Source organism: Empidonax traillii, unplaced genomic scaffold, assembly GCF_003031625.1.
Source record: "Empidonax traillii isolate 1590-97213 ecotype Southwest subspecies unplaced genomic scaffold, ASM303162v1 scaffold23:size2178997, whole genome shotgun sequence".
Taxonomy (NCBI): Eukaryota; Metazoa; Chordata; class Aves; order Passeriformes; family Tyrannidae; genus Empidonax; species Empidonax traillii.
The window spans coordinates 276,450-297,305 of record NW_020955216.1 but is presented as its reverse complement, the minus strand read 5'-3'; the positions used below and the strand labels follow the sequence as shown (position 1 = coordinate 297,305).

At 40.6% G+C, this 20,856-nt stretch overlaps 1 protein-coding gene across 1 annotated transcript; it reads right to left on the bottom strand.

Moving 5' to 3' along the window:
• Positions 1 to 576: 576 nt before the first annotated feature.
• N4BP1 (NEDD4 binding protein 1) lies at positions 577 to 16,281 on the bottom strand. The gene is made up of 7 exons (XM_027902796.1): positions 15,886 to 16,281; positions 11,739 to 13,504; positions 7,150 to 7,280; positions 6,665 to 6,761; positions 4,895 to 5,002; positions 3,247 to 3,354; positions 577 to 1,176 (listed from the first exon to the last, which is right to left on the bottom strand). Exons 1-7 carry the CDS (start codon positions 16,123 to 16,125, stop codon positions 861 to 863), a joined length of 2,766 nt encoding a protein of 921 aa, XP_027758597.1. The 5' UTR covers positions 16,126 to 16,281; the 3' UTR covers positions 577 to 860.
• Positions 16,282 to 20,856: the final 4,575 nt, after the last annotated feature.

Genomic DNA, 20,856 nt, shown 5'->3' with positions numbered 1-20,856 from the left:
GGACAAAGACAAACAGGTATCAGTGCAATTGTTAAAGATACTAAAACTACTCTGAAAGAGAATTCAAGAGAATTTCCAGCTCAACAGCCAATGTAGTTATCACAGATCTTTTAAAGCATTCAAAATATCTTCTACTGATGAGAGCTGTAAATTTCTATTTTCTCTTTTAACTGCTCTAACATAGTATTTCTCAGCTTGAATGAACAGGCAAATGGATTTTCCTGGATTTCACTCTGCAGGCACTAAGATTTACCCACACATATAGAGCTTCTTAGATGCCCAAAATTTCAACAGGCAGTTTAGTATCCCGGAGTCATTCATGTAATGCACAGTTCTGCCCATAACACCCTTACTGATTCCTCCTGCTTGGCATTCAATCTTCCCTTACAGCATCCCGAGCACTTCCAAAGGTGGGAGCTGCATTCCCGGGCATCCTCACGGTCCCACTGATGCCACCTGGTGGCAGCGCTGGGGCAGCGCACCGAGCCCGCTGCTCCCACTCACAGGGCGCTCTAAACTGACAGGATTGTTCCCTTCTGGGAAAATGATTTTAAAAAAAAAAGTACTAACAGTCCATTTAAAAGTAAGTACTGCTACTGCTTTAATAAGCAATTCAAATGAAAGAGAAGATTTGGGTTTTTTTTCATAGAAAATATTACTACAAATCCGTAGTAGCAGTAGTTTTTAATTTACTAAACCCTGGAGTCTATTAGCAACAGAACATACACAAAAATATCTTTGTTTATACAAATAAAATTACATTTTGCATATTCACAAGGTAATATAACAGAGCAACGTTTTTCTTCACATTGATATTCGTTAGTCAGATCAGTGGTGATATAAAAAGCTTTGTACAACACTCAGTCAAGCACCATGGCTGACAGTGCATTAAGATCTCTCATGAATGGATGAGACGACAGTATCTGATCAATCTTCTGTCTTTGATCATAATCAGGAAAGATTTTTATCAGGGCTTCCCTGAGCTGTACTGTTTCTGAGGCAGATCTCTGTGGTGGATGAGCCTCTACGTTTTCTTCCAGAGGAAGCCACGGTGATGAACGGCCATCTCTGCCTTCCGGCTGTCGACTGCTACTGGGTGCTTTGGGGATGAAGAAAGGTGCCTCAGAAGAATATTGTCCACTGCTCTGAAAAGTCTTTTGTGCTGACCAAGAATCTCTGTGGAATAAAATAAAAATTTTTATTAAATGAAGCTAAAGGAGATGGTAGCTGTAGCTGCCTCTGTACAAGAGGGAAATGTGTCTGACTTACACTTCACTGCTGCTCAGCCAGTTCCTGACTGGAATCAAGTGACAAGCATTCTTTCAAAGTGAAACAAAACAGCAGGTTTAGCAGTTCTCAAGTTGAATCTGGCACAACTAAGAACACTGATATCACCTCAATAAGCTGTGAGTACTTTATTTGACAGAACACAGCAACAGTCAAAGCTTATTTTATGAAGGTATGGCTAAAAAGATACACTGATTCAGAACATTTGAAAATACTGACAGATCAGAGGGGCTTCCAGATACTCCACAAGACTATTCCTCACTTATTTTTGCTCTTGACAGTGAGCTGTGCTCACATTTAGATCAAGGTCTTGTTTCCCTTATATAATATCCTTGACGGGGCAATGAAGTATTTGTAGCAATGTCAGGATTTGAATACTCTTCCTTAATTATTGGGATTTCATTTCAGACTTTGAAAAGTTATTGCTACTCTACAGACTGCCAGCACTATAAAATTTAAGGCCCAGTCTACTTCAGATGCCACCAGATAACACAGAAATGTGAACTGGAACTCGTGATACAGTCCAGTTTCCTACCACCAAGAGAAAGAGTATGTAAATTATAGAGCTCTATTTTAAAAGCATTTGGGTTATGACACTTCCCATTACTCACGTGGAAAGGCTCTCTAATTGCTCAAGGTTCTTCTAGTTTCTGACCTTATTCCTGGTGCCATTTATGCTTTCTGCATCACTGAACTCTTGTAGAAAAGTCTCAGGGAAGGAACAAAATTAACTCTTTACACTGGCAGCTTTTCTGTCTCGTCCGTCCCCCCGCTCATTTGTGCCAAACTCCAACAGAAACCAAAGAAACCCCAAAGCCAGTTCCAGTTCCAAGTTTACAAATAAGAAACCAAGCTCTTAAGAGGCCTTCTCAAAGGAGCCTCTCTCCATTCCTAGGGTGATCAAACTCCCTCTCAGAACACAGTTTCAATTTCATTTTTCCTCAGACACAGGCAGGTAAAACACAATGTTCCAAATAACATCTCATAAGGGTTTTGTGACAAAGCTTAAATATTTTCTTTGCATTTCCTATTAGAGTTCTAGAACTGAAATTGCTTTTTTAATGTCAGCACGCTTATTTTCTTATCAACTTGTGACCTATTGGTATATATATGTTTCACTTTCCTCAAATGTTTCTAATAGTTGAGATTCTTCCTCATTCCATGTATTAATGTATTAAGTACAGCTTAAGAATTGACATTTTCTACTGCCAAGTTTTAATTATCTCACTTGTTTTTAAAAGCTCTCCTCAGAATTATTAGCATTTATAATTCATAAGTTGGTGAAAGAAGAACATATTTCTTGCACAAAAGAGCAAACTAATCTTCAAGTCTTGGTAGTTGATGCAAAGCACCTTCATACTTTGAATACATGCACAGTTAAAAAGTATGCTAATCTTAAAGGAATGATATATGTTCATTAGTATTTATAATTATTACTCAAATACAAATGCATTTAAAAACAATGCCTCAAAAGCTGTTTTAACAGCAGTACTATACCCTCAACCACCAAGTGAAACACCTCTCCAGTGACAAAAAAAAAAACAAAAACGAGTGCAGAGTGTTTATAGCACCTACTGTCCCCCTGTGAGTAAGTGACCCACCAAGGTGTTTGAGATAACATCAGTGTCATCAGCAGGATGTCTGACTACCACATACCCAAATCACTGGCACCTCAGTGTGCTGTTAACACACCTTTGCATGAAAGCCACCACAATCAAATCTCAAAGGAAGTTCTTGTCTTACTTATCTTAGTTCTGAGAGACATCTTGATTAGATACAAATGTCACCACCAGTTTCTGAACAGGAAAAATACGTTTTTTTGTTAAGCCACTAAATATTATACAGTGCTCCTGCTTAATTTTACTGTGTTTTTACATTGTTTGAGTGAACCAGGTAAACAGTTTATTTCAAGTGTGAAATCATAACTGTCTCAAACAAAAGTGAAAACAGTGCTTATACCTAGGACAGCCTTCACTTCGAAGGAAGTCATCCAATCTGGGTCCATTTCTTCCCAAAGGATCATCAGGAACCATAAATATATCACCAGCAAAAGTGTACTGGAGCAACCTGCAAGACAGTTCTTTCAGTGTTATTAAATAACAAGGGAGTACACCCTTGTCCTTCACCTTTGTAGCACAGAACAAACTACCTTAGAGTAGGGGCTATACATCAGGGATCACTGAAGTTTAATTAGTAAAAACCCACTTCATATACAACCAGCATTCATTGTCAAAATAATCCAGTGGGAGCTGAGAACTCTTCCCATTACACTGCAGAACTCAAGAGCTTCTCTTTCTTTTTTTTTTTCGACAGCAATAGTTTTATGACTGCAAATTTTTGTAGCAAGACCAGGATCGAATTTTCTAGGCCATTAGAGAAGATTTTCTGGTTGTTGTAACTCTGCTTCCTTGTAAGGATCTTCAGTCACGTAGCTAAAATGCCTATGTTAGCAGAAAGCCACAAAACTAGCAAACATAGCATAAGCTGTTTACAGTTAAGACATGAAGTTATTTTTTCTGGAATAATTTTGGGATGGGGGAAATGGAAAAAAAAAAAAAAGAAACCAAACAAAAACCAGTTAAACTAAAATTTGTCTGCAGGGAGAGAATTTGGTGCAGCGGAATTTCCCCAGAAGTAAAACTAAGAGCAGATGTTAACATAAGCTCTTAAAAAAACCACAGACTCGAGATGACGTGCCAAGTATTCTTGTACAGTTCTGTAGAACAGAACCTGACTTGGGTAGAACTCACTCAAGAAATAGTGTAAATACCTACATGATTAGCAGTATCAACTCCCTGTTCTCCCAGCTATACTGGGAGAACCCAGGGCAATCTGTACTTTTTTCATTAGACCTAGCCTGATGTACCCTCAGAAGATGTCAGTGGGAAATTTCAGTAACAGATTATTATACCTTAACAGTGAAGTGATCTGATTCAACTGAAAGGGAAAAAACCAAAACCCACCCAAACCCAACAAACTAACAAAAAGGAAATTAGTTGCACAGAAGAAACAGATTCCACAAGCTGAGGCAGGGATATTTGATAGCTAAGTGAACTCATCTTAACCCAAGAGACACTCAACATTTGCAGGGAAACGGCGAAACGGCTACATGGATATGCTGCAAGTGCTCATTTTGTTTAGCTGCCAATCTGTGGTACTTGAGTAAAAAGTGATTGATTCTGAAACCTCAGAAGTGATACTGGGTGTGCACCAGCTACTGTGTCTTCTTGAAAAAAAATGAACTTTTAAACAAGAAAGGCTGTTGAAGTGGACTGCAAAGTGTGTGCTCCAACAGGATCCAACACTGAGCTTCAGAGATGCTGAAGCTGTGCTGTTACACCAAACCCCTATTTATGTGAGCAATTACAGACATACATTAGAAAATATGAATAATAGGAACATTAGACTACTCAGCACGTGATTATAAGGCCATGAATCAACACAGTGAAACATAAATAGTACTTTCTCCAGACCTAGCAGAATTCCCTGATAGATTAATTAAAAATAAAATTAAAAAAACCCCAAAACACAGCAACATGAAGGCAGAGTGCCTACAACTGGAATGATAAGACAGCCTTTCAAGACTTCATAAAAATTCAGTGATTACCTTTTTTGAATAATTTCTCTCCAGGCAAATGATTCTGTTACAAATTCTCTGAAGTTATCATTAGTCACAATAACACCCCCAGTTTTATCAGCAAGGTGTAATAAAAACCTGTAAAAATAATTTCAAAGATCATTAAGACTGCTTTGCTGAAAATGATCCAAAGATCTAGAAAACCAAACATTTCATCATCCAAAAGCAATCCGTTTACATGAAAACAAGCACTTTGATTACCAGGAAGTGACTCTGTTTTGACCCACCTTAACCAATGTTTTGAGTAGCAGAGTCTTTATGGGAGGTTTTCTTCCCGTAAAACCAACCACACAAGCAAAACCCCCCAAGCCCCATGATCTCAATATCTAAAGAGGTAAAGGGCTTGCTTTATGGAACAGTACAGTTTTTGTTACATATTTCAGTACAAACTCATTGCCCTATCCTTTTTTCCTCAGCATTAATATCTATTTTCCGCAAGACAGTGTTGAGCATCTCACTTGTTTGTTCTGTCAACACTTGTTAACAACCTTATTGTTAAATAAATTCTGACAAAATGTAACTACTGATTTATTAAAAAAAATATTTGCTTTCATTTTAGCCTCTCTGAAAACAAGCTTTTCGCCATTTAAAACTATTTTAGAGATGAGATAATAGATGGTGTCCTTTTAAGGAAAGCATACACTTGTAACAGAAGTGTAAATATGTTACCACAACACTTATTTCCACAGTAATCTCAACTGTAAATACTGCACCCATAGCATTTCATATGAAAGGCTGTGTGTCTATAAAACAATAGTGTGTAAACAACTCCAAGCTGGCTGCCTGGCACTTTTTTTTTTTTTTTTTTTTGCTACAAGGTTAATAGTTAAGAAATCAGAGTTGCTGTACTTTAGCAAGGAAGATAAATTAGGTACACTCTATATACTTTTGCATATCAAAGTTTTGAAACCAGTTACTGGATTGTGCAATCTAACAAAAATAGACCTGCCCGTGACACAAAAACTTGACAATTTTTGTAGTATAGAAAAATAAAGTAGGAATGGTTATTAGCAGGAGAAAGACACCAAAATCCAGCAAACTGCAGTGATCTGCAAAACACAATTTCAAAGCTGCAAGCTGTGCATCCATGGAGAATTAGGAAAACTGGTTGTGGAAAAAAAGAAAACCCAAATAACTCAAGCAGCATGTGCTTTTAATTGTGTCTCAAGACTGGAAAAAGCTGGCAAAAGGAAACTCCCACAACACAAATTCCTAAAGCTCTACTGTTTTGTTCACTGAAAGATGATCCCCACATTTTGAAGCTGATCTTTGATGCTCAAATTAACTTGGAAATTTACTGTTATAAATACACTGCTCCAAATACACAACAATGTCTTTATGCCACCATGGCATAGAGAAAAAAATGGAGCTAAACTGTCACTGATTTATGCCCCCAGTATAAAAGGCAATTTAGGGTTAGACTGAGGATCAGGAAAGCACAAAACCATTACTGGAAGACCAATTTCCTCCTCAATACATAGTGATGACATCTGAAATGGACTTTTTTTTTTTTAAATAGCCATGAAAATTTGCCATTTTCCCTGACTTTCTGAATACACAGGAGTGTTTCTTGCAACAGCAAAATAATGTCACAGGTGTAGAGCTCAGTCTTAAGTTGGATGCATAGCTCTGCCTAGAGAGGTTACAGAACTAGCTAACAGAACCACTCACGAAGTATTAAGCTTTTACAGTCATTAGTCAGGTGTTTAAAAAGACTTTAAAACAATCTATGTTCTGTACCTGTCATCATGAGAAGCAATTCTTGCTCCTAAAACCATCCTTGCAGGGGTTAAAGACAATATTCCAACATCCTGGAGCTGTGTTAAGAAATCCTGCTCTGTTAAAACATGATTTGACAATTAGTCTGACATATAACTAGCAGAGAAGGTGGGCTATTTTTGTACCAAATTATCTATAGAAATGACACTGATAACGGAAGAACTGCTAATATTATAAAAATAGGGAGAAAGAGGTCAAAACTAGAAATTAAAGAGCAAACAAAAACCAAAGCCAAAAGGCCTCCACTCAATTGCACCCCAGTTTGCCTAGACAGCATTTCAGTGTCTCACACTGCATATGGAAACCCAGTCACACATGCTGAGCAGCCAGACTGCTCCTGCTTAATGTTTTATGAAGTATTCCTTCCCCAGTCATTCTTCACAGAAGTATCCCAAGAAATAGTTATAATCTGTTTTAATTAAGAAGCATTAGGAAGTTTCCCTCACCTGTAATGAAAGGGTCACGTCTTGTTCTCCACTGTGGAACAAACACAGTTATATTTCTGTGGCCACGTTTCCAAAAGTAGTCAACAGCTATTGCAATTCCTCGACAGGAGAAGAATTTCCTTAGGCCATGACTGGGGGTGAAAGAGAGAGAAGGGAGATTAAATTCACTGGGGTTTTACTACTATGAAGACAAAAAATGGAACAAAGCCTTGCAAAGAGAAGCCAAAAGTTACACAAACAGCCTCAGCAAAAGAAAAGGCAAATGGATGTTAGAGATGAGGAATTTTATAAATGGAAAGAGATCCTCAGCAAGGGAACAGATACATCACTCAGCAATTGCATAGATCAGTCTCCTTTTAGTTCCTTGGGCACAGCAATATTGGGCTAATCAGAAGTGGGTTTAACTTAAAAAAAGAGGCCAATAGTGATGTTTTCTGACATCTACTGGGTACGCGTGTATATGTTATTTTATATCTACATATAATTTTATATATATATATAATCCAAATACAGTCCTACTACAAAATAGAAGGCCTTTGCTTTTACCAAAAGTTGACCAAGGATTACATCTGCGAAGTCCTCTGACAACTGAAGATACCAGGGACTCCTCTCCCCTCCTTTCAGCAATCTGAGCTATTGTTCTGAGGCAAAGCAATTAAATTTCTTTGAAGAAAGATTTTCAAACAGCTTTTGTGTTAAACTTTTTCTTCCATTTAAAAATATAAGATGTTCATTACCTGTTTTTGCAACTCACTTAAATGATTTTCCAGAAAAAACAGCAACTGCCTAATATGAGGGATACTAAGATTTGAGTTGATGACCTTGCAAAATCTCTCCCAACTGGAATTCTCACTGATCCTTTATGCCTATTTCATACATGGTACAAATGTGTCCTTTACCAATGAACTGTCTAATCAGACTCTGGGAACTAAGTTTCTGCAGAATAATTGGAAAAGAATTTTAAAATAAAGCACAGAAGATAGCACCAAAAATACCTTTAGAGTAAATTCCTACCAAACACTATTAGTACTTAACATAAAGGCTAGATCCAGTTTTCATTCAGAAACTTTTCCCTGCACATTTTCATAGATTAGAGGCCACACTTAGACAAAACAAAGACATGCTTTGCTAGAAAAGACACACTGATTGAGCACTGAGGGCATGAGCAGACAAAGCATTTCTTGCAAAATAGTGCCCAGTCTATGTTTTGAGTTAGATGTTAAGTCACTGAGAAGTTTTTGGAACAATAAGTGAGTGAGTGGTATGAGCATTTGAAACCACTCTCCCAGTTAATAAGCAAATGATTATTATAAACCTAACAATAAGCCCTGCTGGGTTTGAACAGAATCTTATGTTTAAACCCTAGTTTATCCTACCAAGACATCTTCCCAACAGAATGGCCTTTAAGAGATTTCCATGGAAATATTTTACAGTGAAACTCAGCCTTTAGTAGCATTCATTTATCCTTTTCCAAGTTTGTAAATTCCTTTTAAAATAAGTTTGTCAAAATTTAAATCTATTAAGATTCTCTGAATTCGGAGAGTAATTCTTTATGTAGAAAGGCAGAAAAATGAGTGAGCTACATCTGAAATGTAGAAGGCAAAAGTCTGACTTACTAAGAGAGTTTCCAAAGGAAAACAAATATTATGCCACACTTGCCCTCATAAAATTAGTCATTCTTAGTGTCAAGTACAGTCAAATAAAGGAATGCAATTATCATAAGCAGCACAAAGTAGCAAACAGCAGGTTGCGTTCACGGACATGCAATGTTTTCCCTTCGGTTTTGTCACTTAAGTACTGTTACAAATGAGTAGTTTGGCAGCTTAAAAAAACTCCATCAAAGGTATTGGCAAAAGCAGGGTTTAATGTCAAGTTGTCAAATACAACTTCACAGAATTTGGTGGTAACATTCCCTCTTGTGAACTTGTGAAAAGGAAGTTCATTACTTACTACACAGATTAAAGCATACAAAGGAAGATCAAATTAGAAGCAGTTTGGAATAATTCACACCCAAGCTGGGAATGCAAAAGCAGGTGGATGAAAAGATAAGGGTGCAAAAGGGTTTAGCAGTACTTAATCACTGAGTACTTGAACATTTACAAAGGGATTCTACAGGGCTCACTAGAGTCATAGCAGTGACCTAACTAGAGATTTGAGATGGTCACATTCATACCATAATCAATTCACATGCATACAGGTAAAGCGATGTGTACCCCTATTTCTCTGTCTGGAAAGGTACCTATGAAAAATTCACCTCAGGTTCAGTGAACTGCTCACATCAAATCCCTTCGCATTTTCCAACAGGCAAGGGTTGCACCTCAAGAGGTGTGGAGACTGTCGTGGAGCCACACTGCCAGTGACAGCCCTCTTGAGTATCACAAACTTGAGGATTTGTGATTTCTGAGTTGTGTCCAACTCACAGGTAGAGCTCAAAGGGCCTCACTCAGGACGGTTCTTTATAGGGCCACAAGATGATTGACTTTGGTCATTGAGTTTGCATCCTGGCCATCACCCAACTCGGTAACTGCTGGGCTTTCCTCATGAAGTGCAGTAACCATGAGCCACAATTCAGGTAAATGGTTTACCAAGGCTTCCAAGGATAATTGCTTATCCTTTGTTTCCCACCTTGGCTGGGCAGATGATGTTTCTGATCGTTCCCACCTCTCCTATGCAGGAGTTCCTGGTAGGATCAGGGAGTGCCTCATGGCTCCACTGACAAGGTCAGGGGACACTTCACTGCTCAGCCAGTTTGGTCAAGGTTAATCAAGAGCTTTTAGGACTGCAGAACAGACCCAAGGAAGAGGGGGAGCAGGGCAGGGGATGTACCACCCCAAGTACATATAATTTACAAACTGTTCTAGCAAGATACAATTCCATCCAGTTATTCCTTCATTCTGAATTTCTTCCACATTTTAATAGTACTTATTTTATAATTACTCAACAACTATCTGGATATTTCAGTCTGCTTCCAAAGATCTGTTTTCACCATACAAAAAGAGGTAATTTTTAGCAGCTAGGGTAAACTCTGGGCTTTCTATTATTCCACAAGCACACTGAAAGTACAGCTAAAAACACAGCAGTGTCCCGCACATGTCCAAAGGGAAAATTCTACAGCTTCTTGCAGTTTTCCAGACTTAGGAAATAAGGCAAGCACTGGTTCAAAAACCCATACAGCATTAGTCTAAGCATGGGGGGAACACATTAATACCCATGCCTGTAAAAAACCCAAACCAAAAGCACACAGTACTCAGGGATCAAAAGAACCCCAAACTAGCATAGGCATGGAAGCAGCTCTCTGTAATTTCAAGGTACTGAGAAGAAAAACTGGGGGGGGAAAAAAAAATCAAAGCAAAATTGCAAACAATTCTTCATTTTCTAAGATGGAAGAAAATAACGAAGCTCTATTCAGCCCGAAGGAAGCTGCACAATACCTACATAATAAAACCAACAGGCCCCCATGCACTGATTATTTAATAGGACATTTAAATATCTCAATGGTTCTGCTCTTTTGAGGCAGCTCTGTCCTTTATGGTTCATAAACAGTTTTCACTTGGTTGAGCAGGAGGTGTTATATAACCTCTTTTTGGGGACTGTATGTCAATGGCATCCAGGTGCTCTGCCCTGCTCTAACATGGGGTGTGTGCACCCCAGCTGGAGTCCAAGGCAATCCACTTGATGGATGAAGGCAATGTCAGAACTCCAGTAATGAACATATAGAGTTGGTAAATATACCTATATTGGGGATGTATACTCAAAGATTTCTTTGTTCATGGGGCGCTCAATCAAAAAAAGTTAGGACACCACTGCCTACAGTAGTGTCACAGTCAGAAATAAGATGTTTATTCACCATCTTTTAATCCATTGGTTTCAGATGTATTTAGTTGTTAAAAAAAAACAGACATAAAACCCCATGAAATGATCATGAAATACACAGATGAAAAAAGTATCTTCATATAAAAAAACCCCAACCAAACAAAGAGGATGCAGTACATTTGTTATTTCCCACATGACCCCCACAATTTGCATCTTTCTTCCACTAATACACATTTTTAAATGTTCAAGGTAGTTTATGACTCAGTTGCAACTTGCACTTTTGCATCACCATTTTCTAAATAACAGTCTGAACAACGAGGAAATGTTTACTTTAAAAACTATTCACTGTAGCAAAACACTGTACTTGAATTAAAGCAGTGTCAAGAGTTATGGGTAACATTAGGCATTCCCTTTAAATTTAGCAAGATTATAAAATGCCAGAAACCCTTAATTCTCCAGTGACTGACCAGAGAAGCTTTATTGCTGCCAGTCATGAGGAACTATCTCTCAGCTCTGAATGCGGTGAAACCAAGTCAGCACCTTCTTCAATGAAGACGGCTGCTCTCAATCTCGATTTTTCATTATGAAGTTTTACCAAAACTCACCAGTGCAGCCATCACTAGTAGCTGAAAAACCCTGCAGTGTACAGGACTGTTGCTCACCAAAAACATTGCCAGTAGAAACGTACCACGTGCCACTGCAACCTCTTAGCCCCATTTTATTTGCAAGATCACTGAACTGTTAGTAAAGAGACAACTGAAAATAACAATACTCACGAAATTGCAACATTGCTTCCATCAATAATTATGTGCTTTAAATACGGTTTCCCAGGCTCATTTTTCAACTCCAGTCTGTATGGCTTCTTCAGAGAGTCCAAAAACCTTTGAACTCCAGTAACTGAAGGATCAGGATGACTTCTGTGCGGTCCCACTGCCTCTCTCTCAGGATTTGAAGGATGTATTTGCGAAGACAAGAAGTGGTTTGGGACCGAATTTTCACAATTTGAGGTTTGAGGAAGGCGGGGATAGACAGATCTCGCTTGAGCAGAGCTGCAGTGTCCCAGTCTGTCCTCAGACACAGGATGACTGTTCTGTACAGCTGAGGGTCCTGTGGTTTTTTGGTGAACTGCAGTTTTACTCTTAGTTGAGACACGCTGCACTTCTGAGCTCCCTCTGGCTACAAAGTCAATGTCTTTTAGTGCTCCAGCTTGTAAAGTGCTGAAAGTTACACTGCCATCAGTTTCTATATGGTTTGTCCTTGAGCTGTGGCTCTTACCAGAGCAGTAAATGTCTCTCTCCTTATAGCACAGAGCTGAATTTTTGCTGGAAGGGGAAGCAGGTTTGCATATCGCTGTACGCATTTTATCTTCTGCGTCAACTGGCACATCTGGTACATCTCTTACTTTGTGATATTCATTTTTTGTCTCCTTTAAAATATGATTGGATTTAAGTGGACTTTTCCTAGAAATACATTTGTTTTCTAGCTTTTGTGAATTCTTTGCATTATTTTCTAAAGGAGGATTGACAGTTCTGGGCTTTTGAGACGATTGTTCCCATTCTTTTTGACATTTCAAATTTTCCTTTTCAATTTCTTCCAGCAATATTAATGGTTCTGCAGATTGCCCTAGGATACCAATAACTTTTTCTACAATATTTTGTGAATACCCCATTGTTCTGAAAAAGTTCACAAGAATCTTATATTCCATTTCCTCACTGATATCATCACCTTCTTTAAGGCAATAAGGAGGATCATCTGATTCACCACATCTATCTGAAAATAGATCAATAACTGCATCACTGTCTGAACGACTGTGGTGTGAAGAAGATTTCACTTGCTGATCATTTTCCAAAGAGAACTGCTTTTTAGAGAGCCTTTCCTCCTCATCAGAAGATCTTCTTTTACATGACTGCCTTTCTTTAAATGCCACTGCCTCTGACAGAGACTCATTTATGGGAACAAAAGTTGTTTCAGGAACATCAGAAAACACCGTGTCCATTTGCTTTGTAAGCTCAGTTACAGGTGTGCCAGCATTGTTTCTTGCTTCCTCACCACCTGCCTTTCCATCTCTGTTTGTAGCAACTACTTTGGAAGCACTGGTCTGTGCAAGCCCTCCGGGGCTTTCAGAACCTGTGAGGTCAATGATATCGCTCTCCACTTCACAGAAGTCAGTTTGGGTGAGGGCCAGGAGTTCTCTTTTTAGTGCACTAGGCAAAATCAGTAAATCCATTGTATATTTATCTGCATGTGCTTCCACAAATTGCCTGAACTGCTTTTTAATCTCCGATTCCTTGTCATTTAGTAAGCTTTCGTTATTCTCAAAAAGCTTCACAAACTGCTGGACGTGACTTTGAGCCATAACAACAGCTTCTGCACCCCCCTTAATAACAAGCAATCCCATTTCCAGGACTGTTACATCAGCACAGGTATCCTGAATAAGACTGTTGAGGAACAGGCTCTGAGCACCAACAAAGATGCAGTGCATGTCCTTTGGGTAATACTCCTTTTCTTCTAGTTCAGGTTCACACAGTCCCTTGATATACTCCTAAAAGGAGGAAGAGAGGAGAGGAGAGTGAGTAGTTGTGAAAAGCCGGTATAATGGGTTAGTTTTTATTAGGTCAGTAATGGTCAAGTACATCAGAAAATAAAGCAAATTTAGCATAAGAAATGCGAGAAAGTAAGTACTGCCAGTAAACCGGGTAACAGAAATAAAACATAGTTATCTGAAATGATTTTTAAATAGACCTCATAGAAGCCTTTTATATCCTATTGTTTATAAATAAATTTACTTGAAACTGATAGTAACAGAGTACTTAAGTTGAAGCTCTAACAGTTTAAGAGACAAGTCAAAAGAGACTTATTTTCTCCTCTCCATTCTTTAGTCAGAGATCATACACTTCATGAACAAATGCCTGCCGCTGGACAATTCTACCTAGTTCATAAACTTGAACTTCTAAAACCAGTTTCTAAAGAACACTTCCTAAGGCTTATCCCAATAGTAGCTATCCTATATTTTTGTTACTGATAAAGAACTGAGAACTCCAGGCTCCAAACAGTTCTGTGTCCTGAAGTTCAGGTTTCGCAAAGATAAAAAAATTAAAAATCCCAGTGCTATTTCTGCCACCTAAAAGTTACTGCAGTTAAATTCACTACATTACCTTGTTTTAAATGTGTCAAGAGTTCAAAATTCTGTCAATACAGTATATTATGTATTATTTCAGGTACCATTATTTTTTCCCCAAGCTGTCTCTTTCTGTGCTTAAAATTCTGTAATGCAGTGAAACCAGTTTCTAAACTGCAGTCAGTGGATTCACAGACTCCCAAGTGCACCACATTTTAGTATCTATCTTTACTCTCAAAAATTAAACTTATTTTAAATGGAACTCAAAGCCAATACAAGGTAATGAATAACATAACACCACTTCCTTGAGTTGGAGTTAGATCATCACACAGGTATCAAGGCACAGGAACACAAACTGCTTCTGCAGCAAAGCCAAGGGATTACTTTCCGTGCCTTAGTCATCAGACCACTGCTTTTGCAGAGCAACAGGACAGCAACAGTAAAAAGGATACTCAAAATCTGGGAACTTTTTGTTTTAACTAAGCAGCACTGAAGAATGAATACACTGTGTGTGACTGATGAATTAAACCACGAATTGCTATCACCAAATCCTTTAAAGGGAGACAATGAAGATGTACTGTTGACTATTTTCTAGCCAGTAATTCCTCCAGACAGTGTCTGAAAACTGCTCTACATGCAAGTGAATAGCCTTCTTCATATCCTTTAAAGTACCCTTTAAAGTATCAGAAGTAGGAAACGTTTTGTATGTTGTTAGGAAAAGCTGCAATTAGAAAACTGAAGTCTTGTGCCATTTATTTCAGGCTTGAATTTCCTGGAAAAAAAAATGAAGTTGTACTGCAAATGCCTGGAGAAGAAGAACAGCTAGCTGTAACAGTTTCTGGAGTTTAAGCCCATGCAAATTGGTTTAGTGTAAATGTCAGTCAAACAATTCAATATTTATAGTATTTTCCTTACAATTCTTATGCGTTGCACAGTTAAGGGATTAAGTTTTTGGAAGCAGACTGCCAAGTCTGTGAATTAAGTCCCAAAATACATGCTCAGGATCCTCACAACGTATTTAAACAAACAGACGGACACTCACATATCGAGATTTTGGGTTTGAAAGGTACCTTCAGCCCACCCAGTGCTCACAACAAGTTCTCATCACATGACTCACACAGCTCTACTTGCCAGGTTCGCTATGAGTAATACTAATTTCAGCATTACTGCTCAGAAACTCCCCCCAAAGGCTCATTGTACAAGACATCTAACACGTGTGAAGATTGTTCACAGCAACCGGTATCCCGGTCTGAAACAAACAAACTGCGTTTAGCGTGAAGAGACAAAACTCTTAACTCTTTTAGTGTTCAGTCAAGGAGAGCCATCTGCTCCAGCAGATAGGGAAGCGGGCGGGCTCTGACCACGATTACACTAAGAAAATATCAGCTCCGTTAACCTCCGTTAATAGAGCTTCGCTAACGAGATATTAAATGCCACGGAATAGGTGAACTTTGTGAGGCAAAACATGGCAACGCCCAAACAATTCCCGAGGGATTTCCTGACTTTGGGGGGAGGAAGAAGGCGAGCAAAGCCCGTCCCGTTCTGCCCGGTGTGACCCGTTCCCAGCCGCGGGCGGGAGCGCCTCACGCCGATGGACTCTGCCCCTCCCAGGCGGATCGTTTCGCTTTGTGCCCTACGCTTGTGTCAACACGGCCGGAGACTCCCTGGCACCGGGCACACCCCCACCTGCCAAGGCAGCGTTTCCTGCTGGGGCTCCCGGTTTCTCCCTCGCTTTTCTCCTCTGTCTCCCGGGCCCGGCCCGGCCCCAGCGTCTCTGCCCCCCCCTCCGCCGGCCCGGCCCGTACCTTGGCGCTGCTCACGGCCTTCCCTCCGCCCGCCAGCTGCACCCAGATCCTGGCGGCGGCGGGCGGCGGCAGCGCGGGCTGCCAGTCCCCCTGCGCACCCAGCACCGCCAGCCGCACTTCGAACAAGCCCTCGATGCGGCCCCGGCTGCGCTCCAGGAGCCGGCTCTTCTCGGCGGGCACCGTGAACTCGTCCAGCCTGGCCGCGGGCGCGGGGCCGCGCGGTGCCCGGCGCGCCGCCATCAGCGCGGGGCCGCTCGCGATGCCATCCTGCCGGGAAAAAAAAACAACGACGGCGCCGGGAACCACAACACCGGGAACAACAACACCGGGAATCACCGCGCCCTCCGCTCCGGCCCTCGCGTCATCACCCCGCGCCGGGATCCCGCGGGGACCACCCCGGCCGGCGCCGCCATCTTTAGCAAGGGCGGTGGGAACATGGCCCCGCCCCTCCTCGGGATCGCCCGCCCACAGCCCGGCACGGCCCCGCCCACAGCCACTTCAGACCCCGCCCCGGCGGCTCCTGGCCCCGCCCCCCGCGAGCAGCAGTGTGGGCGGGGCCGCCCAGCCCTTCGCCTCAGAGTCCCGGGGTGGGTCAGGCGGGGAGGGGTCACAGAGCTCACCTGGCCCCGCTTCCCTCCCTGCTCGAGCAGGGTCATCCCAGAGCGCTCGGCACGGGGGTGTGTCAGAATGCCTGGAATGTCTCCAGTGCGGGAGACTTCACGTCTCTCTGGGCAATCTGTTCCAGTGCACGGTCACTGCACAGTAAAGAAGTTCTTCCTCGCGCTCGGGCGGAACTTGCTGTGCATCAGTTTCTGTCCCATCGACTAGAGCCTGGCTCCGTCTTCTGTCCCCTCTCAGTCGCCTCTTATCGAGGCTGAACAGTCTCACCTCCCTCAGCCTTTTCTCGTCAGAGAGATGCTCCAGTCCCCTAAACATTTTCTTAGTCCTCTGCCGGATGCGCTCCAGGAGCTCCATGTCTGGTGCTGGGAGCCCAGAACTGGACACGGCGCTCCAGATGCCGCCTCTCCCCGCCACCTCCCGGCTGTTCTCTCCTGGCTCCCCCATCCCCATCTGCGGTGCCCCGGCCGGAGGCGGACAGGTCCCCTCAGCCCTTATGGGACAGCCCTCAGGAGCGGTACAGGAACCTCTCCGTGCCGGTCTGAGCGACCTCGCTCTGAAGGCCAATGGCATCCTGGCCTGCATCAAGAACAGTGTGGCCAGCAGGAGCAGGGAAGTGATCCTTCCCCTGTACTCTGCGTTGGTGAGGCCACACCTTGAGTATTGTGTTCAGCTCTGGGCCCCTCAGTTCAGGAAGGACATTGAGGTGCTGGAGCAGGTCCAGAGAAGAGCAACGAGGCTGGGGAAGGGACTTGAGCACAAGTCCTATGAGGAGAGGCTGAGGGAGCTGGGGTTGTTTAGTCTGGAGAAGAAAAGGCTTAGAGGTGACCTCATCACTCTCTTCAACTACTTGAAGGGAGGTTATAGCCAGGTGGGGGTTGGTCTCTTCTCCCAGGCAACCAACAACAGGACAAGAGGACATGGGCTCAAGCTCTGCCAGGGGAGGTTTAGGTTAGATGTTAGGAAGAAATTCTTTACAGAGAGGGTAATCAGGCACTGGAACGGCCTACCCAGAGAGGTGGTGGATTCACCATCCCTGGAGGTTTTTAAGCAGAGATTGGATGTGGCCCTTAGTGCCATGATATAGTAATTGGAGTTGGATCAGGGGTTGGACTTGATGATCTTGGAGGTCTTTTCCAACCCAATCTATTCTATGATTCTATGATTCTATGAATACGCTGCTGGCCCAGTCCTGGGATCGTCTTCTTGGATTTCATTTAAAAACAAGTACAAGTTCAATCCCTTCCTGGTGGCAGAGGGTAGCAGTGTAGCCGCCATCCCCACACCGTTACTTCCGATAGCTCGGAAAACAAAGAGGACATATTTTTACTTAAAAAAAAAAAAAAAAAAAAAAAAAAAAAAAAAAAAAAAAAAAAAAAAAAAAAAAAAAAAAAAAAAAAAAAAAAAATTAAAAAAAAATTGCAACCCCCCCTTCTCCCTCAGACTCTTAAAATGAGATGTGAAGGATAACATTAGTTCTTATAAAGTATCTCTGAGACTGCCGTAGACTTTTGAGTGCCTGAAGTTGACAATACAGACCAGCTGTTGCACAAAGAAGTAAATGTCTCAGCTCCTTTCTCTCCTCTCAGACACAGGTAAATATTTTCCTCGTTCCTCCCAGACTACTGGATTCCCACTTGTTTTGTCCACCTCTTCAGCATCCCTGTGAAGTTAGATTGTAGTAGCTGTTCATTAAATACAGCCTCTGAAGGGAGGACAAATACTTTATTGTTGTGTATTTAAATGTACGTTTTGTTTTCGTCTACTTGAATGTTACACCAGCAAAGGATTAATACAAAAATACAAAATATCATTTTTAGGAAGGCACTTGTATCCCTGGTTAGAACTTTTTAACTAAATGAGAGTTTGCAGCTCTTAGCACATCAGAAAATCCCACCAAATGCAGGTGTTGCTATCTATATTTTCCTATCTGAATTTGAAGTGTTATATCTTTGAGTCAAATATAGCATTTGTCTGTGGCATGGCAAAATGGAAAAATTTACATTTGTGAATACCCTGCATTTACACACAAACACACACACACACACTCACACACTCATTCTACACAGCACAGGGTTTTGGCAGGGAGTGTCATATTCCAGAAAGATTATTCCCTAAATTTACTTTCCTAAAGATTTTTTCTGTTTTTGTTTGTTTGGTTGTTTTTTTTCTTTTGTTTTGGTTTTTATTTAGTGATTTACATTTTGCTTTCCCATCAAATTATGCTACAAGGTTCACATAATAAGAATGTAATCTAACATTTAGCGAGGCAATTCCTGAGGTGATTGGTGCCATCCACTGTTAAAATGTAGCCACTGCAGCCAGCGTTGCTTTTAGTTAATGCTTACAAATGAAACTGTAAGCAAGGAACTTTATGATAAATATGAAATTACCAGCATTTTGCCACACAAAGTATCATTAAAAGCTGAAAGAAAATTCTTTTACCACGTTAACACAGCGTTTTGGAATATCTCAGCTAAAGGAAGGCTTACTGATTTAGAGATGAAGTGGGTAATGCTTGGTGCTGTGGATATTTTCTTGCCATACTGTGTGTTATAAAACATGGTCTCTCTGCTGAATTTATTGTAATCTGTATATTCTACATATATTCTTGATCAATCTGTATTCATATGTCATTTACAGCATTTTAATGGTTGGAAACTGCTCTCAGGGAGGCCATTCTGAGTGTCTGCTGGGTAGGACATGACATTCTAACATACAAAACAAACTAAAGCCCTTCTAAAGTGGAAGATCACAAGCATGGGACATTTACTAAAACAAGCTGGAACTTTTCCCCTGCATTGATGGGACTCAGACTAGAAAAAATATTTACATCATAGTAATTGTTTCACTTTTTACTTTTTTTTAGTGCAGCCTGAATTTGATCTTCCTCATACTTAGGAGAAATTGGAATTGCAAGCCTCTTGTCACAAGGTCCAGGGGTACAAAGCCCAAATATGAGCTAGGCTGAGAACACTAGAAATGCTCTGACATTTTACAGTAGGCTGCTTACAAAGTGGATTTCTCAGGGAAGAATGATTTTTTTTTCCGTCCTATGGGCTTTTCACAGTAAAATATCCAAACTGATAGGCCTTATTTAGTTGGTGGGGAAGTATCACTTTCCTGAATCTTTGGTTGTATCTTGTAAGTTTATTTTAGCGAAGGAAAAGTGCAGTGTTTAGCTAGTAGAAGTCAAAAGAATTGGATACATCCAGTGCCTGTTCCTGCATTTCTGCTTGGCACACCAGTGGGATAAATTACAGATTGCCCTGAATGTGAATTGCTGCCAAGTTCACTATTTGTGTTGCTGCTTGGGCAATACTGTAATGGTAATGTGTAAATAGGGGTTTTTTTTCTTCCATGCGTTACAACAGCTTGCTTCAGATGCCTTGTGCAACTTCTTGCTTTTTATTAAAATTTCTGCAATTGAAAATATGTTCCATAAAGCATTTTATGAAACTGGGCCTTCCTGGATTGCTTGGGTTTGAGCTACATACTTGAAATAAGAGCTGTTATGGTTGAAACAACATGGAAACCAAATTTGAAAATTGTCTTTCAAATCCATGAGCTGTGCAGTCTACGATGGCTGCGCTTTACAGACGGTGCTCTGATCCTCATTATTAGTGTTATGGTCTTCAGTGGGGTTATCTGCATGCATAAACTTAAATGTTTTTTCATTGTTTGCAGGATGGGGGTCTAAAATACTAGGGTATAAAATATGCATGAATATGAATAGCAGAAGCTTAAATTTATAGTCATAGCAAAAATAGTATAGCACGTTTTTTTAAAAAGTGATACCTCAAATTCTATATATTTCAGAAAGAAATATATAGAAATATGTATGACTAGAACTCTCAAATATTGTATGTAATATACTCATAAAACTTAAAACTGCCTCAAATTATCATTTAGAAATTTTGGTATATGCTTTAACTATGATTGTTGTTGTTTATAGAACTACAGAACAAAAAACAAAAATTGGTTTGAAATAAAATGATTCACTGCTTTATAAAGACCAACTTCTAGGTCTTATTCAAGTCCCCAGTTATGCAATGACAGACATTTATGTCTGCTCGAAGCCCTTTTGACACTTGTGATTAAAAAGGTTTCCCTTTTGGAGAATTTATTGCATTGGTGACATCCCAGTGAACTCATAGATCATCAACTTTAGTATGAAGAGGCAAACCTGTGGAAAGTAATCCAAGGCATGGATTCGGTAATTAGTAGTTTCTATTAATGAAACATTTTGTCCCTTAATTTTAGAATTAATTGCTTTTCTTAATTCCAAATTCCTTTCAAAAGAATCTGTTGTGAATAACTGAATCTTTATAAAAGGCAGAACAGACAAAAGCA

What these genes read in the sequence shown, in the direction of transcription:
- N4BP1 (XM_027902796.1), bottom strand. Translation starts at nt 16,125, where the DNA reads ATGGCGGCGCGCCGGGCACCGCGCGGCCCCGCGCCCGCGGCCAGGCTG. An exon ending in GGAAGCAATGTTGCAATTTC is followed by an intron (nt 7,281 to 11,738) that starts GTGAGTATTGTT and finishes TTTCACCCCCAG; the next exon opens with TCATGGCCTAAGGAAATTCT. An exon ending in ATTGCTTCTCATGATGACAG is followed by an intron (nt 5,003 to 6,664) that starts GTACAGAACATA and finishes TTATTTTTACAG; the next exon opens with GTTTTTATTACACCTTGCTG.